At 43.3% G+C, this 25,365-nt stretch overlaps 1 protein-coding gene across 3 annotated transcripts in view; it reads right to left on the reverse strand.

Annotated features, from left to right (window-relative positions):
* PSKH1 (protein serine kinase H1) overlaps positions 1-25,120 on the reverse strand; it is a 49,178-nt gene extending 24,058 nt beyond the window's left edge. Inside the window, exons 1-4 of one of the 3 annotated variants that reach the window (XM_067302810.1) lie at positions 25,087-25,120; positions 24,404-24,577; positions 22,978-23,128; positions 20,815-21,846 (exon numbers count right to left, since the gene is read on the reverse strand). In XM_067302810.1, coding sequence (XP_067158911.1) covers positions 20,815-21,759 — 945 coding nt within the window. In that variant the 5' untranslated portion in view covers positions 21,760-21,846; positions 22,978-23,128; positions 24,404-24,577; positions 25,087-25,120. Of the gene's footprint in view, positions 1-20,814; positions 21,847-22,977; positions 23,129-24,403; positions 24,667-25,086 lie in introns of those variants that run through there. The other 2 variants (XM_067302811.1, XM_013942749.2) reach the window with 2 other exon arrangements.
* Between the last annotated feature and the right edge of the window lie 245 nt (positions 25,121-25,365).

A 25,365-nucleotide genomic window follows, 5' to 3' on the forward strand; every position in this document is an offset into this window, starting at 1 on the left:
GACTGTATTGTGCTGATGGAAGTTTATAAAGCTAGAGACGCACAGTGAGGCATATATCTACACAGCTGGGTAGGTGTATGCTGCAATAACAGCAGGTACCTCTAAGTACAAGAATGTTTTTCCTCTCACTGACATGTCCGCATGACTCCCATTTCACCGATCAATGCTAATCCGATGTATTAGTAAAAGCTCAGGTTTCAGAAAAATCCATAAAAGCATCCACTTAAACAACAAATGAATTGCAAAACATGCCTGTGATTTCTATCTTCACACTCACTCGGGGCAGTAGGAGGGTAAGGAAGCAAGCTGGTGAGAATGGGGAGACAAGACCAGAAGAGCCTGCCCAGAGACCAGAACTGAAGCCCATGCTCCAAAACACCAATGTCTGGCCCAGAACTCAGATGCACTGCTGTTGGCTTGTGCCACCCCTTGCTGACCAAACCTACTAACTCGGTTCCCTTGTGTCTGCCAGCCTGAAAGCTTCAATACCAATTTTGTCAGATTTAGGGATTTCACAGTACAGAGAGTACCAAGAAAAACTCTGGGTTTAGGGAACATCCTTCTAGCCCTCCAACTCAGCACCGACATAATTCCCTCAAAACAGCTTTTGTAACTGAAAAGAGATCTTAACTATCTGAGATCAAAATCTTGATTCATGTTTACTACCCACACTGTGCATGCTGGTAAACTACTCTGTCGTCTCACCCCAGAGTAGGAGCACACTGCAACCGTTATGGGAGTTCCAAATTCTGGCCACAGGAAATTTGAGGCATCACTCACAGCAGATTGTTCCAAATATATCAGGTCCAACTGGCCTCTCTCAAAGGCAGGGTCAGTGGCAGCCAGAGAAAGATTTGCAACAAGGCACACACTTGCAGCCCTACTTCCCAGACCACAGTTTTTATACAATAAAACCACCTTTTAACATGCAAAAGGGGACAGTAGCTGGAAGTATTACTAGGTGCCAGCTCTTCAAAAACTTCAAACTCTAGAGTGTTCAGTTCCAGGGCTCAGAGGAGACCTAGGAAGCTGTAGTTTTATCCAGGGCGCAACCCATTTATAGCACCCACCCAAAACCTCACTTTGAAGATGTTTCACAGATGACAGTCAGGGCTTCCTGTGCCTCTACAGCACTGAACTGCTGTGCAAGTTCTGTATTTCCATATAATCTTCTGGATTCATAGCCCCAAAGGTCTTTGGCAGATCAGGTCTTGCAAACCCAAGTGAACTAGTTTAAGAGGTCGTCCCCATTTATCCTGCCCCTACAACTTGCTGCTAGAAACTCCCATATGTGTCACAGCAATGACAGAACAAGACGAGTGCTTCTGCCCTGCTGCCTTAGTCCTAGTTCAGCACCTCGCTCAATCCTTGCTCTGTTAGCAGTTTAACCTCAAACACAGCTTTGCACAGCAGCCCAGGCTCCCACTGCAGGACTATCTCCAGCAAAGGGCAGGAGTGGACAGCTGTTGTATTTAAAATAGGACAGGTTTGCAGAGATCACCTCTCAAAGCCCATAGGGCTGCAGTAAGCAGTTACTCTTTCTTCCTGACTACAGCCTTGTAGGAGAACTCAACTTTTTTACCACGTTCACTGGTGGAGGAATGAGAAGGCAGCATACTGTTAGCAGGTCCCCTGCATCGTCACCACAATGTCACCCATATACAAGCCTAAGTGAAACACTGGATTCAGATGAGCAAGCAAGGACAATTGCAAACCATCATCCTGGTGGGTAAGAGCTGCTTCTCACCGATCAGAGCTCTATTCACTGAAGAATTAACATACGTTCTTACTTATTGTGCCTTGGTCCTAAGCAAACGAGCATGCAACAGCATGTCTTGTCACTTAAAATATACCTCCACTGGGGTACTGGAAACACATGTGAGCCACAGTAAACAAGCAAGGTAGTGAAATCAGCCGAAGGTAAAAAGGGAAGTTGCCTTGTCTAGTTTCAGGGAATTGTAAAGGGGTCAAACAAAAACATCAGTGACAGTTGATAGTTTAAATCTTTTCTGTTAATAACTTATATTCTGAATGGAGGCAGTTTAATATTCTTTTTCTACCCTAACAGTGTCCCTTTATCCCTATATCCCTAATTCTCCAGAAATGTTATTCTGCCATTAACAGGATTTTACAGGGCTCTGAGATGCAGAAATGAAAAATATAATACTTTATATTACAGCATTATCTCAAGTCCTCTTCCCTCAGATCTGGCTCATTCCTTCCCCCGCCCTTAAAATAACTGTGTCGTACACTGAGCACCACTTCTCCAAATCCAGTCATTCACCCAAAATCTTAACCAAAATACTCAGCTGCTGCCCTTCACCTTTGCTGTACTGTCTTGAACCTTCAGGTGTTACACGTAAGGAAAGCAGTGTCAGGGACAAGGCCTATACCGGAAACTACTTCTTTGTTTCTAGGTGCTTGGGCATGGGTTCCTCCCTGTGCTTCTCTGCTCAACACACCAAAATAAATTTGAGTATCGCAGTGCAAAAAAGCCATTAAAGTGAAGGCTGTGGTATCTCCACCTCACTATCGTTTGGATAGATGCTTCTAGCCACAGAAACTGCAAAAAAAAAGATCGTGGAAAGCCTGGCCAACTCATCTGCCACGAGACACTGATTCCGGAAATTCACTGACCTGACAAGACGCATGATTCTACAAAACATAAAATCTTAACGGGATGTTGCAGACTGCAGCTGCATGGAAATGAAGGAATACTTTTGGTATGCAAAGCAAGATCACTTCTCTCCATTCTTACCCTGCCTTAGGATTTTGAGTTCTCTTCACAGGTAATATTCACAACATAAGCTGAAGCACACGGTACAGAAGCAACAGGAATGATTTTGATAAAGGTCCTTGTGACACACTAATTCCTTCAGAGGAAACAACCTTCAAAACCTCAGGAAGTAGCCAGAGTGAAGGGGAATTGATTTTTAAATGCGTGCATTGGTTTTAAGCCTGCACAGTGTCCTTTTAATGGAGGAGGTGTTTTTTAAATAAAGTGTTTTCCAATAGACCATGCTAAAGTTTTTCAGCAGCATGGTCACTGATATATGCCTGGCAGGAGGTTGAAGGATTTTCCAGGTTTTAACTCAACTTACAATGTTGCAGAGAGCCTAAGATATCTGCTCCTGCAGTAGAAGAGATCTGGACAAACACTTCAGCTATCAGACATGTATGGAGCAACACAAATCCACCCATACTCACCCCCACTAAGCAGATGCATTAAGAGAAAAGAAAGAGCAGAAGCTAAGAGAAGTACATTTATGAGGCTGCTCTCAGTGTTTTGTGTCAGGCTAGGAGAGGCCCACTTTCATCCTGTTCAAGTGTTTCAGCTCTTCAAAGGACAGCATAGTGCCCTTTTCACAGAGAGCCATCTGACTGCATCTCACCAACACTCTTCTGGCTCTACTTAAAAATCACCACGTTCTCACGTTTTTACAGAAATGTAAAAGCACATTCCTCTGTAAATTGATTTTTTTTTTCTCTAGGCAGAGTTATATAAAAAAAACAATTCTTCCTTACATGGAAAAAAATCTATGATTTTTAAAAAATGCATGCATTTCTGTCACAACAGGACTATTGTAAAGTACTGTTACTGCCTAATGTTGCTCACAGGAGAAAAAAAAAAACATAGTGGCTGCTATAAGAAAAAGCCTCTCTCTTCCCCTAAGGAGGCTAAAACACGGGCCCAGAGACTCATAGAACCATGCAAATAACTACTGCAAACGTGGTTTAAAAGCTTGTATTCACTTGCCCTGTGCCTGCTTTCCTTGTTATGTTACGTTTCAACAGTTTGGAAACAACACTCGGTTTCCAGGCAGAAGAGCAAAAATGGACTCCCCTGCTGATCTGAAAAATACCCTTTCTGATGGCAGGAAGATCAGAGAACGAGATGATGATGGCGTCTCCGAAAAAGCTTCTAATGGGCCAAAAGACTGACTGGGATAGCTAGGGAGGGCAGGGACACCATCAGTCAGCGTGACTGGCTGTAGTCCCTATGACCGAGTGGTCCAGCAGTGTTCTGACTCTCCCAGGCACCATGCCAAAGTAGAGAAGAACAAAGTGGCTAACACGCAAAGGTAAATCTTCAATAAGTGGGTTACAGATATTAGTCTTCCTGGCCTGCTGTAGATGCATTTTTATTTTTTTTTAATACAAAAGGTAAAGAACCACTGGAACAATAGATGGCAGTGGTGCATCTCCATTCCTAGCAATTTTTAAAATCTACTTTGAATGTTTTCCAGAAAACATACTCCAGTCCAAAAAAGGTGAAGCCAGGCTGTCTTACTGCCTGTCTTAAACAGGAGATGTACAGGAAGGAAATCATCGATGGAAGAGTTTTCTTGACTTTAAGGTACACTGCAATAGGTTTCATTTGCATACATCGTATTACACTAATTTTTATAATACTTATCAAAGCTATAGTTATGCACTGCAGGAAAAGACAGGGACAAAGGTATGGGGCAAACAAAGCATAAAATAGAAAAGAAAGCTAATACAATATTAAACACCTGATTTTTGGGGGGTGGGTATTTTTTCTAAAGCAGCTGCACTTTTTGTTATCAAAGTAACAAACAAAAGCTATTTTTTTTCAATTACATAGATGTATATGCAAATAACTCAGAGATCTAAGTTACAAGAAGTGCAAAGGTGCAGGTGCCAATTCAGGACTGGTAGCTAGACAGTAAAAGATCACACTTGCTGCCGTATCAATACAAAACTTTCTACTCTTTTAACAGCCAGATGCAAAATGTAAAAATATTTGTGCTATGCTGATTGAACTCCCCTGCAAAGTGACAGGGATTGTGGAAAAACATTTTCCTTGGTATGTGAAAATATTTTTTCCTCTCTTACAGGAAATCAGTTTCTACATTAAAATAAAAGTAAATAAAATAGGAAGTTCAGATTTTTGCTATGGATCGCTGCCTCTACATAATTCTGCCTGCAACTTTTAGAGGAAGGAGGTTAGCAAGAGTAATTGCCTCATGACATCTGTTTGTTGCCTGTGCCTTATCTAGTGCAAGATTGTAATTTATTAGAAAATCCAACCTTCATCCTCACAGTACACCTACATGTGTCCCTTTGGAGAGGCAGAAGGGATACAGTAACCATTTCTCAACTGACTAACAAGTCTGTGTTTAAGTTCTACCCCATTCTCTCCCAGAAAGTTAAATAAATGCAGGAAATAATATTAAAAGTTGACAAGACTATTATCTGACTTCTCCATTATGTGTCACCAGGGATTTGGGGGTTTACAAGTCCTCCACAGTCTTTTAACCAGTCTCCATGAGGAGGACAATTACAAGAACACTTTGGAAGCACACTGCGGATTTACTGACGTACCTGGTGTAAGGACTCATGACGTAACTCATGCATCAAAATCATCAGCTGGTTTGAAATTGCTTTTTATGTTTTGTACCTTTTTATTTCTCAGGTAGCAACTAACAGCACAGACATACAATTAGTTTGCTAATGCACCTGCCAGTACTCTTCTGTCTTCCTGCTTCCAATATCAGCTTTGGCCAGAGAGGGAAAATTGTTTTGGGAGAAAGTGTTTCTTTTCTTTACTTAAATGGATGTCATTAGATACTACTGGGGCAGTACTCACACTACTCTCAACTACTACGACACCTGGGTTTTCATGTAATTAATTGCATTCTTCCAGCCTTAATGATATCTGCAAAGTTTACTCAATATCTGCATTTAACTTGAAGCTTTCAACTCCAAGCTAGGGCAGATGACCGTTGGTTAAGATGGTGAATAGGCAACAACAGAAAAAAGAATTTCTACCCAAATAAACATTCTGCAGACTAAGTCTATCCTTTGGTTCTGCTCTGAAGTAATTTGTGCTGCAAACCTTTCTCTTTCTCATTACAATTTTTTTAGCACTTGCTTCTTGTTAGTTTTGGCCAGGATTTGGGGGATTATTTGATTAGATTAGATTTGATTAGATAACAAGTGACATTACAGCTTCATTAGTATCTTCTTAGATTCTGCTCCTAACTAATATTTGCACACATCTATGCTCTATCACCTATTTTTCAAAGCATTTTGTAAATCACTTTCTCATACCTTTTTTCTCATCTGCATTTCTCAGTGGTTTTTGCATTTAAAACTAGGAACATCTTGGCTCTCTTTGCATGTTTTCTTAAAACACTCATGGATTAGGCCTTACAACCCTCATTACTCATTTTGAAGTATCTCAATTTGAGTTACTGTACCAACTTTGAAAGAGCTGTTGATACACTGGAGGGCAGGGCTACCATCCAGAAGGACCTCAGATAGCTGGAGAAATGGCCTGGCAGGAACCTCATAAAGTTCAGCAAAGGCACACGCAACATCCCGCCCCTGGGAGGGAACAGTCCTGTGGAGCAGGGCTGCAGAAAAGGTCTCATCATCCACCAGGATCCCAAGCTGACCATGAGGCATCAGACACCTTTGTGGCGATGAAGACTAATCACATACAGACTGCACTGGCAAGAGCACATCCAGCAGGTCGAGGGAAGTGATTATCCCCTCTATCTGGCCCTCACAAGGCCACATCGGGAGTGCTGTGTCCAGTTTTGGACTCTGAGTACAGGAAGGAGACAAACTAGAGCAAGCCCAGTGGAAAACTACTGAAACTGCTGGGGAATGGAGCAGGTTATGCATGAGGAGATGCTGAGAGAGTCGTCTTTTTCATGGACAGATGACGACAAATGGGGGAGGGATCTAAATACATCGTCTGCTACCATCAGGGCAGCTAGAGAGAGGACAACGCCAGGCATCTCGAGACACTCAGTGAAAGGACAAGTGGCAACTGTCACAAGCTGCAACTAGGGAAATTCTGCTCTCCATGAGAGTGGGGCAGCCGTGCGACAGCCGTGCGACAAGGTCCAGAGAGGTGGTAGCATCTCCATCCATGTAAACTTTCAAAGCTTGAGTGAACAAGGCCCTAAGCAACCTCATTTAGCTTTGAAGTTAGACCTGCTCTGAGCAGGGGTTTGGACTAGAGATTTCCTGAGGTCACTTGAGCCTATATCTTCCTATGATTTTAACTTTGGCTGTATGCATTGCAACAGTGTACTTCAGCAAGCCAGACCAACTATTTGTTGATGCTGTCTGGACTGGAGCTTGGCAGTTTGTTTCAAAACAAAATATAGGCTCAATTCATGAATAATAGCAATTTCTTCATAAAGTTATCACAAATAATGGCATGTAGCTTTAGAAAGAGGTCCTCTTTATTTGATTTGACATAACTTCAACAGTTGAAATCACGGCAAAAATATTATAGAATTGTTACATATTTTCATTATGTTTATCCACTGTTTTTCCATATTTCAGCCACCTGAAGTATATGAATAAGTCTCCAGTCTTACTGATTTTCCTAGGAAATCACCATCCATATCAGGGACAGACTAACAGATGACAGCACTCCCTTTCAGCTTTACGGTCTTTACTACCAAATGAGCAGTCACAGACTGGGGCAAACCCAGGTTGCAGAGGAGCTTAGATAGCAAACAAATAACCCAGATAAAGAGATGGAGAAGATGAAATCTGTGTGGATATGGCCACTGCAACAAGCTGGCAGCAGAAATCTGAATGAGTGAGTATGGGGCAAGAATGTATTTGTCAAGTCCAAAGGAAAGAATACTGCAAAAGTTAAGACTTAAAGTGAGAGTCTGACTGAAGGGTGTGCTGTGTAGGTAGAGAGAAAAGGCCAGTTTTCAATTAAGAATGAGCAAGCCTTAAATATTAGGGTCTAGCGGAAACCTACAAAACCATCCAGTTTGAAGGGGACATAGTCAGAGGCCTGAGTAACAAACAGTACAACAGTACTGCCCAGATCGAGGAAGACAGAATGCAGTGTGCTAGGGCAGAAAGACTGCTCTTGTTTAGCTTAACTGATGGCTAGATATTCACAAGATCCCAGACTTAAATGCCCCTAAATCTGGGCAAAAGGAGCAAGGTCTGGAGAAGTGGGCAGAGATGTCATTTTGACAAGAAGGTGCATACTATGCTTTGTAAAGCCTCCTGCTGTCTGTGAGAGATAAATAGGTTACTACCATTCAAATGCAACAGGAGAGAGAAAGAAAGGAGAAAGCTGAAGGCACCTGAAGGCAGACAAAAAGACATCAAGTTTGTAAAGATGTAAAAGACATGAGAAGGACAGGAAGGAGTGGGTTGATGGACAGCTGAAGTCAGGTGATGAAAGGGGAAACCTATGACCAGATCTGGTGAACTACATGCAGTTCCTTCCATGCCACCTTCCCTCAGTGTGGTTTTACTACAATCCTCTACATGACAGAGGTCCCATGGCAAGTTTTAACCACCAACATGTTCTTACTGGACTGGTGTGAACTGCTGCTCTTCCAGTCCAACAAAAAGTTCACCAAGAGCACATGTGCCACCACTGTAAGTAAGATATAATTTTCCCTCATTGTTACAACACTACCAGGACTGCAACATACTCTTTCCTTGGCTACTATCCCCAAGCTACTTTGCTCCTCTTCTTCTTCCCTATTCTTCCTGCAGCCAGCTCTGCAGGGGAAAGGAGAGCCACTCAGAGAAAAACAAGGAGAGAGTAAGATGTCCTCTCTGACCTTCCATATCTGAGTGGATACTGGCAGGTAGCAAACTCTACCTGGCTATTAGTAAAGTTGATACCAAACATACTTTCATTGTTCAATCTAGTGTCAATATGCAGCACCTAATATTTTGAAGCTCCATGAACCCATGTAAACACCGCTGAGTTCTGAACCTTTTGTGAACCATATGAAGGTTTCTTCCTGAATTTCGTATAACGCAGCATTGTAGGAAGGCAAACATCATGGTTCTTCTTTCAAATACTGAACTTTCTCCTCTCTGAATTATTTGTATCCTTGGATATATGTCCACCAGGCCGAGCAGCACTCCAAGACTGTCTACCAATAGACACACAGACACCAGGCACAGAGCAAGCCAGAGATCTTAGAAGGGGGTACTACATAGTATGGTGATTTAAACCCACAATAACTATTTTGACACTGTCTCCCATAACATCCTCATAGACAAGCTCAGGAAGTGCGGGCCAGATAAGCAGACAGTGAGGAGGACTGAGAACTGGCTGAAAGGCAGAGCTCAGAGGGTTGTGATCAGCAGCACAGAGTCTAGTTGGAGGCCTGTAGCTAGCAGTGTCCCCCAGGGGTCAGTACTGGGTCCGGTATTGTTCAACTTCCTCATCAATGACCTGGATGAAGGGACAGAGTGCACCCTCAGCAAGTTTGCTGATGAGACAAAACTGGGAGGAGTGGCTGATACACCAGAGGGCTGTGCTGCCATTCAAAGAGACTTGGACAGGCTGGAGAGGTGGGCAGAGAGGAACCTCATGAAGTTCAACAAAGGGAAGTGCAGGGTCCTGCACCTGGGGAGGAATAACCCCAGTCACCAGTACAGGTTGGGGGTTGACCTGCTGGAAAGCAGCTCTGCGGAGAAGGACCTGGGAGGGCTGGTGGACAACAAGTTAAGCATGAGGCAGCAAGGTGCCCTTGTGGTCAAGAAGGCCAATGGTATCCTGGGGTGCATCAGGAAGAGCCTTGCCAGCAGGTTGAGGGAGGGGATCCTTGCCCTCTGCTCGGCCCTGGTGAGGCCACATCTGGAGTACTGAGTCCAGTTCTGGGCTCTCCACTATAAGAGAGACTTGGAGATACTGGAGTGAGGCCAGCGGAGGGCTACTAAGATGATCAAAGGACTGGAGCATCTTTCATAGGAGGGAAGGCTGAGAGCGCTGGGCCTGTTTAGCCTGGAGAAGAGAAGGCTGAGGGAGGATCTTATCAATATGTAGGAGTATCTGAAGGGAGGGTGTTGAGAAGATGGGACCAGACTCTTCTTAGAGCGATAGGAGCCCAGCGATAGGACGAGAGGCAAATGGGCACAAACTGAATCACAGGAAGTTCCATCTGAATATGAGAAAAAACTTCTTCACTGTGAGGGTGACTGAGCCCTGGAACAGGTTACCCAGCGAGATTGTGGAGTCTCCCTCCTTGGAGATATTCAAAAGCCATCTGGACACAATCCTGGGCAACATGCTCTAGGTGACTCTGCTTGACCATGGGGGTTGGACTAGATAAACTCTGGAGGTCCCTTCCAACCTCAACCATTCTGCAACTCGGTGATTTATGGAGGAGAAGGAAACTCAAAGGATGTTGAAAGCAGATGGAGAGGGAAGACATCAGCAGGCCACTTTCCCAAATCCTTCTAAAAACAAATATCAAATTCATAACTTCCACCCATCAAGAGAGCTAGTGCAGCCCAGGCTTTGATGCAATAATGAGAGTATAGACATGACATCTCCTTCAATTTTATTTTCAGCTGTGACTGTGCAGAGTTCCAAAATCTACGAATGATGGCCAACTGCCTCACTTTCTTTGGAAGAAAAGGGGCCTTGAGGATTTGATCCTAACTGACTTTAACTGTTGTAAGCCAGAAAAGGTTACTGGCACCCAAAGGGTTCATAAAAGCATGAACCAACTCAAGCAAAAAAGGTTACTTCCTTGTAATCAATCTTGTTCCTGATGTGCAGTCCACATCCTAACACTGCACGTACTTGAGACCTACTGCAGGAGACTGTACACAGGATCCATGGAATAGACATTTTTCCCTTCTCCTGTTTGGCGCATGGCATACTCGACATAGGAAATCCACTGCCATTTCCATTTCTCCCAAGCACAGAACCATTGCTGGAAGAATCTCAAAGCAAGGGGAACAAGGAACAGGAGATAATGAACACATGGAACAGCCTCTCAAAAAACACCAATTATTTTTAAGATGTCATTCTTTGAGTGGGAGTTCATATGTACACTTAGCACTGTCAGACTCCAGGGACTTATCCCAGAATCAACAACCTGGTAAATGGTACCCAAGCCCCACCTATGAACAAGCACTTAAGTACTACACCACCAAATACTGAACCAGTCCAGGACATTTCATGGATGTGACATCACTTAACTGCACTTGTGTCAAAAAAAAAAAATCCAGGTGAACACACAGGAAGGGTCTTGAATGGAAACATTAGCAACATTCCTACTGAAGTCACCTGGGCTCTGACAGAGGTTTTGTAACCATCACTTAAAGCTCTTCTTCCACAGTCCCATCACCAATGCACACACAATTGAAGAGCCACTTCCCTGCAGACTATCTAAACATCAGCGCCTTTGGATATTCCTCCAGCGGAGGCCATTCAGGAAACTCCCTAAAGCACCCTCCTTGATGCTGTTCAGCTGTGGATATGTAAGGCTTCAGGAAGACTATCAGGAGACTGAAATCCCAGACAGAACTCTGATCATCCTGGGAAAAGAAATCCATCTTCAAAGAACAACAATACATAGAAAGACAGCCATAAGTGCCTGAATCTCTCCCAGATTTCTCATTGTTGTGGTAAGCCAAAAAAAATTCCACCTTCTAACTACAAAGAGAAGAGTTTAAAGGCTTGAGAAGCAAAAGGGAAAGTCAGATGAATACTTTTCAACATGGGTAAGAGAACAGGAAACTCAACTGATTTGAGAGGAAAGAGCAGAGGTAATCAAGTGGACCTTCACCAGACTAAGACAATGGCTCAGCTTCTTCAGTGTAATGAAGTAAGCGTGATTGGCCCCATCTTCCACTCATGATCCTGTGGTCCTACTCAGTCATCCATAAGAGAGTTGGTGGCTTGCCTGCCCAGCTTCTCTAAGACATGACTGGCAATATTCCACATCCACAGCTTTGTCCACTCCAGAAAAAGTAGACATGATCTGGTTACTCCTTGGTTGTTTATACAGTAGATTGCATGGAAGTATACAAGAGTCTCAAGAATGACAAAGGACCTTGCATGCACTTTGGATCATTTACAGTTCTAGGACATGAATATGAAGACAACACTTATTTGAAGACCAGTATCCAAAGAGCCTCTCCAGTTCAAAGGGGGTCAGTTTATTTGTCAGGAACAACTGTGACTGCGGAGAAAAAACTGCATTTCTATCAATGTGGGCAATTGAATTGCCACTGTAGGACATTTTGGACAGTCAGAGGGACAATCTCTCCACAAGAAAGCAACTGTCACTTGGACAAATAGGCCATATAAAGCCGTGGCTACAATACCTCAGTCTTGATGCCAAGTGTAAGCTACAGACCCTGATCTTGTTAAAGAACACCCCTTTTTATTGGTAAAAATCATCCTCAGTTTTGTGGTCCTTTAACCTGAAATGCTATCAGCATGACAGAACTCTTGCCAACATACATCAAAGGTAATCAACATAATAAAATATAAACATCCTTGACTGCAAAACAGAGGCAAAAGGAACTCTCCAAATTACTTATCTTTCTAGGACATCACCCCCAAAAGGAAATACAAAACTGCAGTGGCTCTAGCCAACTGGTAGAGATTGGTCTCCTTTGAAACAATCAAGCAAAATGAACATAATATTCAGGACAGGCTTTTCAGAGCTTGGGGAGAATACAGTCCCAAACTTGGCTGTTGCTCTCTCATGAACAAGAGGCCAGAAAATTCCCAGATTTCACGCTAGATCGGAAGTGGGATCTCAACAGAGAAGTTATCTAGTTCTAGATTCTAATCATATACAACAGGGTTGCATCTTTTTTTGTGATCAGAACTTGATACCTCTTGTTAACAGCCACCCCAATGGGTTTAAAGGTGGCCCTGGTACAGATTGGCAAAGTATTTCCACAAGGACAAGATAAGCAGGAGCCATGCTGCACAGTACCATAGGCAGATTTGTTCACAGTGAGAAAGGGGTAGCAGAAAGTGCTTCTTTCAGCAGCAGTTCCAGCATATGCAGTCTCCTTCCCCAAAGTCATTGCCACCCACCCTTCCTCTAACCTCAACAGTGGTGGTACCACCACTTGTGCCAGCACACGGTGACTGATCGAGGTTAATTAAAAAAATAACCCAGAGAAAATGGTTATTTCTAACTGAAATTAGGTCCCCAAACTCGTTTACCTGTGCAGCTGCACAGACAGCTGTGCTGGCACAACTGAGAGCAGGAATAAGGGCAGGGAACCAGGTTCTCTTCAACTGGCACTGTCCCAAAAGAAACATTCCTGAACTACACTCATGTTTCTAAAACTACAGAAGGGCTAAATTTCCACATGAAGTCAGCAAGGAAAGTCACCACACACTCACAGAGATCACAAGCCATTGTTTAAACACTTAGACTTAGGGCTTTAGCCACCCTCCCCAAAATTGCTGTCAGCTTTTCACATCTGACTGTAGAAGCAACAGGAGAAGCTGTGGAAGATAGCATCTTAGAGCTGACCCAGCCTGTTAGAAGGAGCACAAAGAAAATAAGCAAGCAAAATCCTAAACAGCAAAACTGACTAGCAAGAAGAGCTGTCAAAAAAATGAAGCCGTCATATTAAGGGCACTAGGGAGCAAGCCAGCCAGGACAAGTGGATAGGTTCTGTGTTCATGTTCAAGTCTGAATGAGTCACCAAATAGAGAAGGGCAGAGTCACAAGGAGAATACATTTCGCACCAGATTTTCCTTTATAGGTGTATAATGTCAAGACAGACTCATTTATCCCAAGAAAAATACCGCTTCTGCAGGAGAAGAGGAAATTAAACTAATTTCATCATCTGCAGAATGCACTTTTCTTTACCAATAAGCCTATAAGTGTTGCCTCCTTTTCACCAACCTACTGGGGAACTCCAGTACTAGGTCATAATTAAGGAGCCCAAGAACACTTCCATTTGATGGGAAATGTTTAGCCTCCTCAATTTTTACATTTCTAGCCTTTTCAGAGGAGTATTATACAGCAAATAAAATTAACCTGTGGGAGTTGGTAAGCCTTGGGATTATTTCTGACTCTCAGCCTCATTTGAAATAATGCTGCCTCCAAACCACAAGCCAAACCTGCACAAGACATGCACTGCCTGTTCAGTTACTGTCAAATGGGACCACCTAATGCCACCAGCACATAAGCAGGTGTGTCAAACGTGGCACACACGACCTCAGAGCTCTATCTACTCTGCAGGCTGTGTATTACTCAGCCTGCCCTGACCAATAACTCTTGGAAGTGGACCAAGCCCCAAACTAAGGGGTGAAATGAGAGAAGGAAATACTAATATCCCCAACAGGTATTACAGATACCTCTTAACCTCTAATTAAAGGTTAAGAACATCAGAGAGTGGTTGTATTGGAGTCCAGTATTGTGTCTCCAACATTAGCTGATAGCAGATGCCTAAAAAAGAGCAGAAGAAAACAGTAAGCATGCTGCAGTACCCCTTCCTCCCCCCCATCCCCCTAGTTCAAGTACTCTCAAGCCTCCTAAATCTGTGGCTCAGGGACACAGATCCACACTTTATCCACACTTGGACTTTCTAATGTCATTCTCTCCATTGATTCCATAAGTTCATCCAATTGCTCTTTGAACCCAGGCAAACTTCTATGGTCCACAATTCCCTGCATCAAGGAGGTCCACACACCCTATCTAAAGAACCCAGTATCATCAGCAATCATGCTGCCTCATTAGCAAGCTTTGTTCAGATCAGTTTTGAGCAGAAGGGCACTGTGCACATATCCCTCGGAAACTACACCAATTTTTCTTCCACCACAGAACTGACCTCTTATTTCAACTTTGTGCTTCTTGCCTTCAGCAAATTATTTATCCATACAAAGGCCATTACTGGATTACAGCTGTAAAGGTTTTTTAAGAGCCTTTGGTGAGGGACTTTATTAAATGCAACTGACTCTCCCTATGCCACATTGATAAATGCATCCACTAGTGTCATTATTTAGAATAAGCTTTTTTGTTTTTAAGCTAATTTTCCCAGGGGAGATATCAAGCTTACTCAACTTAAATTCCTTAGACAATCTCTGGAACTCTGTTTAAAACCAGCATTACCCTACTGACTAAATATCATAATACCACTGTGCTTTTGAATGAGAGGTTACGTACCACTGTCAGTAATTCACCTATTCCATCTTTGAATTTATAGAACCCTTGGGTCAGTGCTGTCTGATTCAGACAACCTGTTAACTGCTTTTGCTGGTTTTCCCAATCTTCTATAGTTGCTTCAATTTAAAGCACATCCTTCAGCAACTTCTCCATTAAGAGAGGTTCCTATGCTGGCACTCACCAAACTCACCCACAGTCCACACACTGCAAAAAGTTGGTTTTGTTTTGTGAATGGGAAACAGGCACAAGGTGAAATGATTTGCCAAGATCGAATGGTGATTACCAAAACCAGAACCAGCAACATACCCTAGACCAGTTTCCCAGTTTATCCATAAATATATATTATATCCTGCCTCTTCCAGCAACTTTCCCAGGTATATTAAAGCAAAATAAAGTCGGTATTCAAGAAAAGGACAAGCTTTGAATCAAAACAAACCTGTCTCAGCAGGATAATGATGACCTGGCATTCATTCCTCCAGTTTCAAATTCAATAGTAACTATGAATGGAATTCCAGCTTTGTGCATCAGGCAACTTTCTAAGCTACACAGAGAGCCCCAGAAATAAGTTTTATGCCCGAGATTTCAATTACAATATTGCCATTTTTTTTTTAGTGAGCTCTAATAAAACAAGTAGAAGAGACTGATTTTGTAGCAGACAACAATGCAGTCTTAATAGGCCACATAATCTTTACTCAGAGATGCTCTTGTTACCAAGCTAGCTTTTCTTCCTCACCCTACCCATTACTCTAAGCAGTTCAGAGAGCACAGAAGGAGATACAAGAGATAATCAGAGCAGTGATGTCAGCAGTACCTGAATGAGCTATTACGGGAGACCTTGTCTATTGATCCGCTAATAGCCTCTTCAAACAGACCTCACACTCCAGGAATAGGAGAGCACTGGTAAGTAGATCTCTGTCAGAAAGCAATTACTTTAGCTGGACGTGAGCTCACTCGTTTTTCAAGAAAATGGAACTGCTTCTCAGGTCAGCATGCATTTTGGCTTTTATTCCTCTCTCAATACAGCTTTGTCCTCTTTGACCAGGATTTGAGGGCAATCATCTCTCAAAAAGTGGGACTCAACTCTGATTCTCTGCAAACTTGTGCCTCTGCTGCTGTGTGACATGGTACAGCAACAGTTAGGAACATGGCTCCCTCCTCTCCTGTAAGTTCCCTAGTCTGACCATCAAACTTGTCTGACCAACACAACTCAAGCTGTCAGCTATGGGCCCACTACTTTGCAGGCTTCTTTTAACATCTCCTCTTCCATTTCACATCCTCAAAATTCACACTGTAGAAAAGAAAATCAATTGTTCCCAGGAAATCCATGCTTCTGTATCTATCCAAGACAGACAGTTGTTGCAAGTCAAGTGTCTTGTCCAGTCTTGCTCCAAATAAACCATCAGTTACAGCTCCTGCCATTTCCCTGTTAGTCTGACAAATTTATCAACAGGCTCACTTCTGACATCTTCCCCCTTCTTCCAATGTAACATAAAAAAAAGCAGAAATTTTCTGTAAACATCAGAAATTTGGAAGAATTTTAAGTCCAGAAAAGAATACTTAAAGAAAGCTGGCAAGGTGTGGGAAACATGCCAGGCACCTCCAAATCTCTGGCTCACTTTGCTTCTACCTGGAATTCATTCACAAACTGGGCAGCCTGTTACTGCATCTCTGCCAATATGTGGCTACAGTCAAACATGTCTGCAATTTAGGGACATATGCTTAGTTAAACTGGTAAATTAAAGCATCCATTTTTACTGGCTCTGGAAGAACAGAAAGCAGCCGGGCAAAAGATAAAGGCTATTGGCTGATACATATCTCACACCAAAGAGTAAAATATCTGCAGCTTTCCAAAACCACCACTCATATCACAAACAGTATTGAGAATAGCCTCCTAAAACATGTCATTTTTAGTGGTCAACAAGTAAAATGCTTCAGGCTTGGGTACTGGCACTGTCAAAATACATACAGTCCAATGCTTTCTCTGTAGCACAAGTGCTACCTTTGTTTATGCAACCTACAGGAATCCAGTAGCCCTAGTCACAATTAATTCATAAGGTTTTTCAAAATAATTCAACTCTGACGGGAGGACTAGAGAGCATCAAATTAAATTACTCCAGGGAATGCTCAGAACAGTTGCTCTCTATTCACTCTCCCTATTCTGCTTATAAGAGTGTTGAGCTCTGCCATATTCCCTTCTCCAAACATTTACTTTTTGGATGAAGTGCCCTAGTCTGTCCTCTCACTCTTCACATGGAAGACAGCCCACACCCTTTGATTATTCATGCTGCCCTTCTTCATCTTTTTCAGTTCTGTATTATTCTCAGCAGGAACTGAAACTCCACTCAATATCCAAGGTGCAGATGCATGATGGACATGGCACAGCAAGGACTCCTGAAATAGTAACACTAATTCCTAATATCAGTTGGCTTTTGATCACTAGTATCAAGTTGATGTGTAGAAATGTTTAGCCTCAAACTGTCTCTTCTGAAGAGAAAGTAGTATTTCAGGGTCCACCATCATTTATGGAAAGTATGGGGACCTTTTCTCCCACAGACATCACCTCATATTTGTCCACACATACTTGTCCACATTAGTCAATTTATCATGTGGTCTCTCACTTCTTGTATTGCATCTCAGACAGCTTTTTTTTTTTTTTTAAGCTTAATAGCTCAGTATCATCAGGATAATTTATTAGGTGTCAAGCCTGTATCCCAATGCTTTCTTCTAGGACACTGGAACTACCACACTTCACAATAAGGGAAATAATCTGTCCTGGATATTGTGTTATTTAATTTAGTCAAAATATCTGCAAAAAGGTAGAAATAGCAAGTGACAAAATTTAGTATCAGTAAACACAAGCTCATGCACTACAGGGTTGTAGAGATTAGATGAAATAAGCCAAATTATATATATACCATGACAGACAAAATTTACTATTTACATTCAGAAAATGTCTAGGAGTCACAATAGACCATTCTCTAAATCATCAGCCAACTGCTCAGAGGCGTCAAAGAAACAAATACAGTATCAGAAACCCTTAGAGAAGAAGCAGTGAACAAGTCAGAGACAACCTTCTATACCACTGCACAAAGCCAAGATGTTCACATATATTGAACAGTATGAATAATCATCCCCATCTCAAAAATAATAAGTGAACTAGAGAAGGGTAACAGCAAAGATCAGAGCTACGAAATACACTCTCTGTGGGGCTCTAAACACAGCTTATCTTCAGGTTCTTTCTTTTTTCCAGGCTAAAGAAGTATAATAGATAGCATCATAATTTATATGTGAACAGGGAACAGTTACTCACTAGTTTCTCAAGTAAAAGGGGCTAATGAAACATACATAGAAAAATACTAGTGAAATGACCACAGGCAGATAAAACCTGATATAACCTGAAAGAAGGAGGTACTTTTTCCATGTGTTTTTTGAAATAAACTATGAAACTCACTGCCACAGAGTGTTAGAGAGGCTAAGAATAAAAACAGGCTCCCCAAAAGGGAAGAAGCAAATTCACAGAGAATAAGTAAATTGTCTCACTGACCTTCTGGCATCTCAAGGCATGGGGCTGACAAAGAATTAGTGGAATCAATGCAGGGAATGTGTGAGGAAGAAGAGGAACTTGAAACACTACTAAGACATAGGAAGAGTGCCATCTGGAGGGAGAGCAACCTCATGCACTCATACATTGGGGCCAGAGGGAAAGAAATCTAAAGTTAGAAAAATGCATTGATTTAGAAAGGCAAGATATGCTACTCTGCCAAAACTAAGACACTGTTGGTGCACCTGCAACTGTTCAGCAGGATAATCAAGATGCCACCTGCAGCTACCAACATTCCTTGAATTCTGAATATCAGAGACTTGGGGTTCAAAAACTCATGGAGCAAGAAAGGGATAACTTTCAAATTGAAAACAAAAAAAAATTCAAAATAAAAGGACCACAAGAAGAGGAGAAAATGAATGGCCAAGACAAACACAGTAGAGTGAGCTAAAAAGGACCAAACCTGAGTTTGGACAAGCAATCTAGAACAGTCTAAAATCTAGAGGCCAAGATCAAGGCTGAACAAAAACAGACCTACCTACTGCTTGAACAAGAAACTGCAAGAAGACACATGCACTTGAATGAGCTTTGCTAAGCAACAAACTTTGGAATGAACTGATCTTTTTACATGAGAAAAATCACTGTATTGGCTCATTTCTTACATGCTTTCTAATCTATCTACTACTGCTGGTTATAAGGTAACTAGGAAACTACGCTTCAGCATGACCCTACAGATCTTATATGCTGTTGATATTTAATCTATTTCTGCATTAGGATAACCTGATTGCTTTCTTAAAACTCTGCAACTGGTTAATAATTCATATTAGTACGGCAAGTTAACAAAAGAAACAAAGGCTGCCAAAATCAGCTGAAACTTGGAGTTCAAAGAAACAGCTGACAGAACACTTTTGGCAAAAAACTAATCAAGTATTGCTATTTCTAAAGGAAGCAATGCACTTTGTCCAAAAAGTGTTGACATTTGGCTTTTTTGACCCCTCACATTTGCATTTCTTGTATGTACCAAGAGACTTTCTGAGGAGTACTCAAAGGAATAAAAAACAGCTTTCACAAAGTTGTCAAATCTGGGCTCTCCTTGGTGGCCTCCAATGCAAATGCCAATATTCATTTAATTCGGAAATTTCAACTATTAACACAAGCTGGCCTGACAACTTGAAAGGATAAAAGGCTTACTGACGCCTTTGAAAACCCTTCAGAGAGTGACTTTTTTTCGAACACAATCCTAAAGGAGCTTAACATGTTTAAAAACTAAACAGGTTAGACTCCCCCCATCCATTACTGAAATGCCAACATACCTGTCACAGTTAAAAATACCAGAACAATCATGAGCGTGTTCTGTTTTTCTGACAGTTACTTTACTGTCATTTCAGAATCCTCTGCATCATAAACTTAGTCACACATTCACACTTTCCCAGCAGGCTTCATCTCACAAAGTCATGATGTTCAAGAAACTAAACACTTTCCTCCCTCATCATGGTAACAGTTATAAAATCTTAATTTTTGAATATTTCCAGTAAGGGATGTAGGCAGAAACCCAAACTTGCAAATGTGGATAGTCCCTCTTTCTATAAGTGTGACTCCTAACCTGAGGTTACGCCTGTACTTAGCAACAGTGCTAGAAGAGCTGGCTCGTAATCCAGATTTCTCAACATGACCAGGAGCCTGGCACCCAGCCACATGTCCACTTCTGTGGAGTGATGGGACTCCAGGAGGTGTGGAGGCACCCATCTTCTGCCTAAAAACCACCCCCTAAGGTTCTCTTTCCCATAGTTATCTAAGAGAACCATCATTCTCTCCTCAATTTTGGCACAAACTAAGTTCAAGAAACAATATAGACTAAGTACAAAAATGTTGTCTCAGGACCTAAAAAGCAAGTGCATCTTTGTATGGCATAAACATATCTTTCAGCAATTTCAGTATTTTTCAGACTACACTTGAATTTGTATCTAAAATCAAGATAGGTATGTGCACGCTACATTTCAAACACTCACTCTGGCATGAGTTTCAACAGCAAAGCATCAAACAGCAGCATAAGACAGCTCAGGTTTCCAAAATGAAAATCCCACCAGCATCCCAAGTTCTGTTAGTTCCTCCTGTTCTGTTCTACAGGAAGTGAGCTCTTCTCTCTTTAGATACACATTTTTAAAAGGATTTCATTATTCTGCACTGGAAGCAGTTTTGTAAACCAGAGAGAATGCAGGACCAGATTTTAGAGGCCAGAATCTTTAACACTTGTGTTATCATCCTGCACATGACAGCCAGCTTCTTGTCATCACATAGACCCATGCATGGAGAGCTTCTTGTTTGATTTCCCCTTACTTTAACCCCTGCCGCACTCACCTCCCCTGAGTAACTGTATTTTCCTTTCAGGATCTGCCGATATAAACGGGTGCGGTTGTCATCTTCAAAGGGCATAGTGCCACTGAGGAGGATGTATGAGATCACACCCAGAGCCCACATGTCCACAGAATTAGTGTAGGGCTTCCTGACCAGGATCTCAGGAGCTATGTACTCCGGGGTCCCACAAGTGGTTTTCATCAGGCAGTCGTCTCCCTTCTTCCGAGCACTTGCCAGTCCAAAGTCTGTAATCATGATTTTTGAATCTGTTCCAGGATGGTAATACAGCAGATTCTCTGGTTTTAAGTCCCGGTGCGTGATACCCAGTGTATGTAAGTATTTGACACCATCCAACACCATCTGCAGCACACGTGTAGCATCTCTCTCAGTGAAGGAGCCTTTAGCAATGATTCGATCAAACAGTTCCCCTCCAGTAGCCAATTCCATCACCATGTATACACGATCCTGGGTCTCAAACACCTCAATAAGCTGGATGATATTGGTGTGCCGGACCCGTCGCAGCACACTAAGCTCTGACTCGCACACTTCTCTCCCCTCCCGGTATTTGGTTTCTATCATCTTGATCGCATACGGCTGCTTGGTAGCCTTGTGTTCCACCCGCACAACACGGCTAAAACTTCCTCTTCCAATCAGGGCTTTAATGTCATACTTTGCTGTCACTCTGGGGTCAAATTTAGCACGGTATTTAGCCACCTTGTTCTTGCGGGGCTCAGGCTGGTCCATGTGGGTAGGCAGGTGGTTACCAGGATATGGGTTAGTATGACGTGGAGGTGAGGGAGAGCCAGCTTTGATAACAGCCCCACAATCATCCTTGATGAAATGCTTGTATATGTCATTGTGGCCTGTGTAAGGTTCTACTTTTTTAACTAGATCTAGCTGCACATCTTTGGGGGGCTCAGGAAGCACTTTGCTTGTCCCACAGCCCATCACTGAATGGTGTTAATTCCCTATCAAGGCATTTTCCCAGGGCAGCATCAGCAGCAACCACATCCAGGGCAATTCCCACATTTGAACCTTCAAAAAACAAAACAAAACAAAACAAAACAAAAACAATAAATCACCACAGTCAGCAAGTATCTGTTCTGTCCAATCATGTTGCTACTATAATTGCCTGGCCAGTTATTCCTACAGTATAATATCTCATATTATGCTTCTATATCCACATATCTACTTGCTTCACTCTGTTGGCTCTCCCTTTGGCTTATTTTTAGAACACTTCACTCACTTACACTAACCATAACGTAGACTATTCCTGTCCATCCAGGTATTTGTGAAACTTGATCTCTGTACCAGCTATTAATTTGATTCAGTCTGACTTCTTCAACCTCCAAAACTGTAATCAAAATACCAGTTAGGACTGGACGTGGAATAAATCCTCCAAAGCCTTAAGCAGTACTTCAGCCCAGTTCAGCTCCTAACTATCCTGTGTTCTAACTTGTAACTCAAGACATTTCAGGCAGATGATGGTGACGGTTCTGAAAAGCAAAGGAGATCATTTCCAAACCTGGTTACAGGCAGTTGAGAAGCCTGTCCAAGATTCACTTGCTATTAGAACATGCTAAGCTGCTGCACAGCCCAGACAACACAGAAGCCCCTAATTAGTCTAGTACAAGAATGGAACAGCTTAGCACAGAGGACAAGCCATATCAGGCTTTGAAATGGAGGCTGTAAGTCAGCTCACGCCTGAGATTCCAGCTAGCAGAGCTGTCTCTCAGTTATGGTGCTGGTGGGCTTTGATGTTTTCTAACATCCTGACTCAAGATCTGAATGCCCAATTTTGCTTTCTTTTGCATCTTCGGGTACCAAGCAGCACTTCTGTTTTTCCATATGGAAATGTGTCTACCTGCAATGAGGAAGTAGAATTTATACCCCCCATTCCAGACTAGAGCAAACACAGGTCTTGTTCATCACACTGTATTCTAATGGAACCAAATCAGCTGCACTTCAGCAAGTCTTTACTTTATGTGCTGATTACAACAAGATAACTGGCTAGGAGAGGGAAAAACTGCCTACATGCATTCTGGCAACTAGCCTAACAGTTTTAAGTGTCTACTCTTTGGCTCAAAGCCCATCAATATGGTGCCTGAGCATTCACAGAAGATTACAGAAAAACTGTTAGCCTTGAAACGTAATCATACATCTTACCATCACCAAACGTATCTTCACTCATTCACCACCTCTCCACACAATATTTAGCTCAAACAGCAGAAAGGGAGCCCCAGTCTTCCATCAGAAGAATTACAGGTGGAAAAGAAGTGATTTACAAGGACATCAAGAAGTTTAGACTACATTAAATCTGGAAAGAAAGCAAGGTTTTAGTGAATCTACTGTTCAGATACAACTTTAAAACAAAACACCAACACAGAAACTTCTTATGTAACACCTCCTGGCAGTACTGCAAACTCAAGTATACCAATCATATACAAACATGCCTATATTAGGGTGCAAGCAGCAGAAATAAAGATCAGCCTCACAGAAAGTTTAACTGACATTTGAATTTCACTGAGGGCTGTTTCATACTTGGATGTTCAGTCAGATCCAGGTATTGTGACAATAAATAAAGTACTACTGCTAGTTCTGAAAAAAACCTCACATGGACAGTTCTCAGCATTATTGTATCTTACCCTTTCTTACCTAACTCTTAAAGCATATTAAGTTAACATAGAAGTGGAATAACATCATCCACAAGCAAGATTATTACAGAGTAATTCCACGCATAGAGAAGCGCTTTTGTAAAATGTTTCAACAGTAAACAAAAGCAGTAAGAAGGATCAAATGCTGACCTAGAAAACATTATATATTAATCCACTGCTGCTAATAACTTCAGCTGACACCAGGTGTCAACTAACAATATTTTAATGGCTCTTCCTCATACACTTAAACACATAAGGGTCTTAGCATGGCAGTGAAGTCTACGGAAATCCAGAGCTGCGTACAGTGGCCAGAATTGGCTGAGCCCAAACTATTCAACTCCATACCAGTACAGATGGAAATGCTTCTGTGGAACATTACCAAGAGTTTTGGGGAAGAAGAAACTAATGCATTAGAGAAATGAAGCATTACAAGCCCCCTCAGAGCCAGAAATCATATACTCAGCAGGTACCCAAACCATTGGGAAATGACAGCATGCTTTAGCTAGTTAAAATTGGTGAGAAGGAACATTAGTTTTATGCTCCAATATCTACCCACTTCTTTCCTTAGATAAGTGGCACATTACATGTTGTTGCTCAGCAAAGCAACACCTCAGCTCCTGCTGACTCAGAAGTATCCACCATATCTTGGAAAAATTAGACCCTTAATGGTTTAATAAGCCACTCAGGGGTGTCTCTGTGGATAAGGAGTGTCAGTCATCTGAGTAATTCATGTGAGGCCTAGCAGGCCTTCCATCATCTCTTAGTTCACACAACTTGAAGCTATTGAATTTCACATTACCATGGGATGCCAATACGGAAATTTGAAAATAATAAGCTCTTAACACTGAGAAAATAGCATAAGAAATGCTCACATACTAATCTTTAAATCACACCTATGCCAACACAGCATTATGCGGAGAACTTTCTGAAACCCTTACCTTTAATTTTACTAGCAAATCTCAAACGTACATCTCATTGCTTCAAATAAATCTCGCACGACTAATTGCCTGGAGGGCAGTGTAGCCCCCTGTGGTCTTTTGCAGGTTTCTGAGTGCACATTTGTGGGCTGGGGGTTGATGTGGACCTTCATGAAGTTGTGTCAAAGCCTGTGGCTAGAGAACGGGAAGAATAAATCGGGAGCTCCAAAACTCGGGTCATTCCGTAGCTTAGCCATATCTAGACCACTTTTACACCATTGTTTCCAGGGAGCGACCCCACGGCAGGGCAGCGCCGGACCGAGGCTCGGCTCCCGGCCCGCACACCGCCCGACGGGACGCGCCGGGAGGCGCCCGGCCCGCCGTCCCTCGCCTCGGGCAGCGGCAGGGCTGAGGCGCTGGGGCCCACCGTGCCCGCGCCGCTGCCTGTGCCCCGAGGGCAAGCGAGCGGCTGCGGCTCCCGAGCCCCGGGCCGGGCCGCCAACGCCCCGGGAGACGAGGGGAGCGGAGGGGAGGGGAGGAGCGGCCAGCCGCCTGCCCACGGCGGCGCCAGCTTGCGGCCGGGGCCACAGCCGCCGTCCCCGCCGCAGCCGAGCCGGGCCGGGTCGGGCCGAGCCGAGCCGAGCCGGGCCGAGCCGCGGGCGGAGCGGGAGCGACCCCAGGCACCGGCCGGGCCCCGCACTCACCTCAACCCGCTCCGGCCCGACCCGTGGCGCGACGCCCGCCTCCTGACGTCACCACCGCGCGCCGGGGCTGCGCGTAGGAGGGCGGGGTGACCGCGGCGGCCACCGATTGGCGGAGGCGGTGGGCGGGGCCGCGGCCGGAGGGGGCGCAGTTCCTCCGGGGCCCGCGCTCTGCCGCCCCCTGCCGGGGGCCCCCGGCTGCACCTCCCCGGCCCCCTCAACCCGGTCCCACGTACCCCCGGGCCCCCCACATACCCCAGGATCCCCCCCACCGCCACTTGG

This window comes from Apteryx mantelli, chromosome 10 (genome assembly GCF_036417845.1).
Source record: "Apteryx mantelli isolate bAptMan1 chromosome 10, bAptMan1.hap1, whole genome shotgun sequence".
Taxonomy (NCBI): domain Eukaryota; kingdom Metazoa; phylum Chordata; class Aves; order Apterygiformes; family Apterygidae; genus Apteryx; species Apteryx mantelli.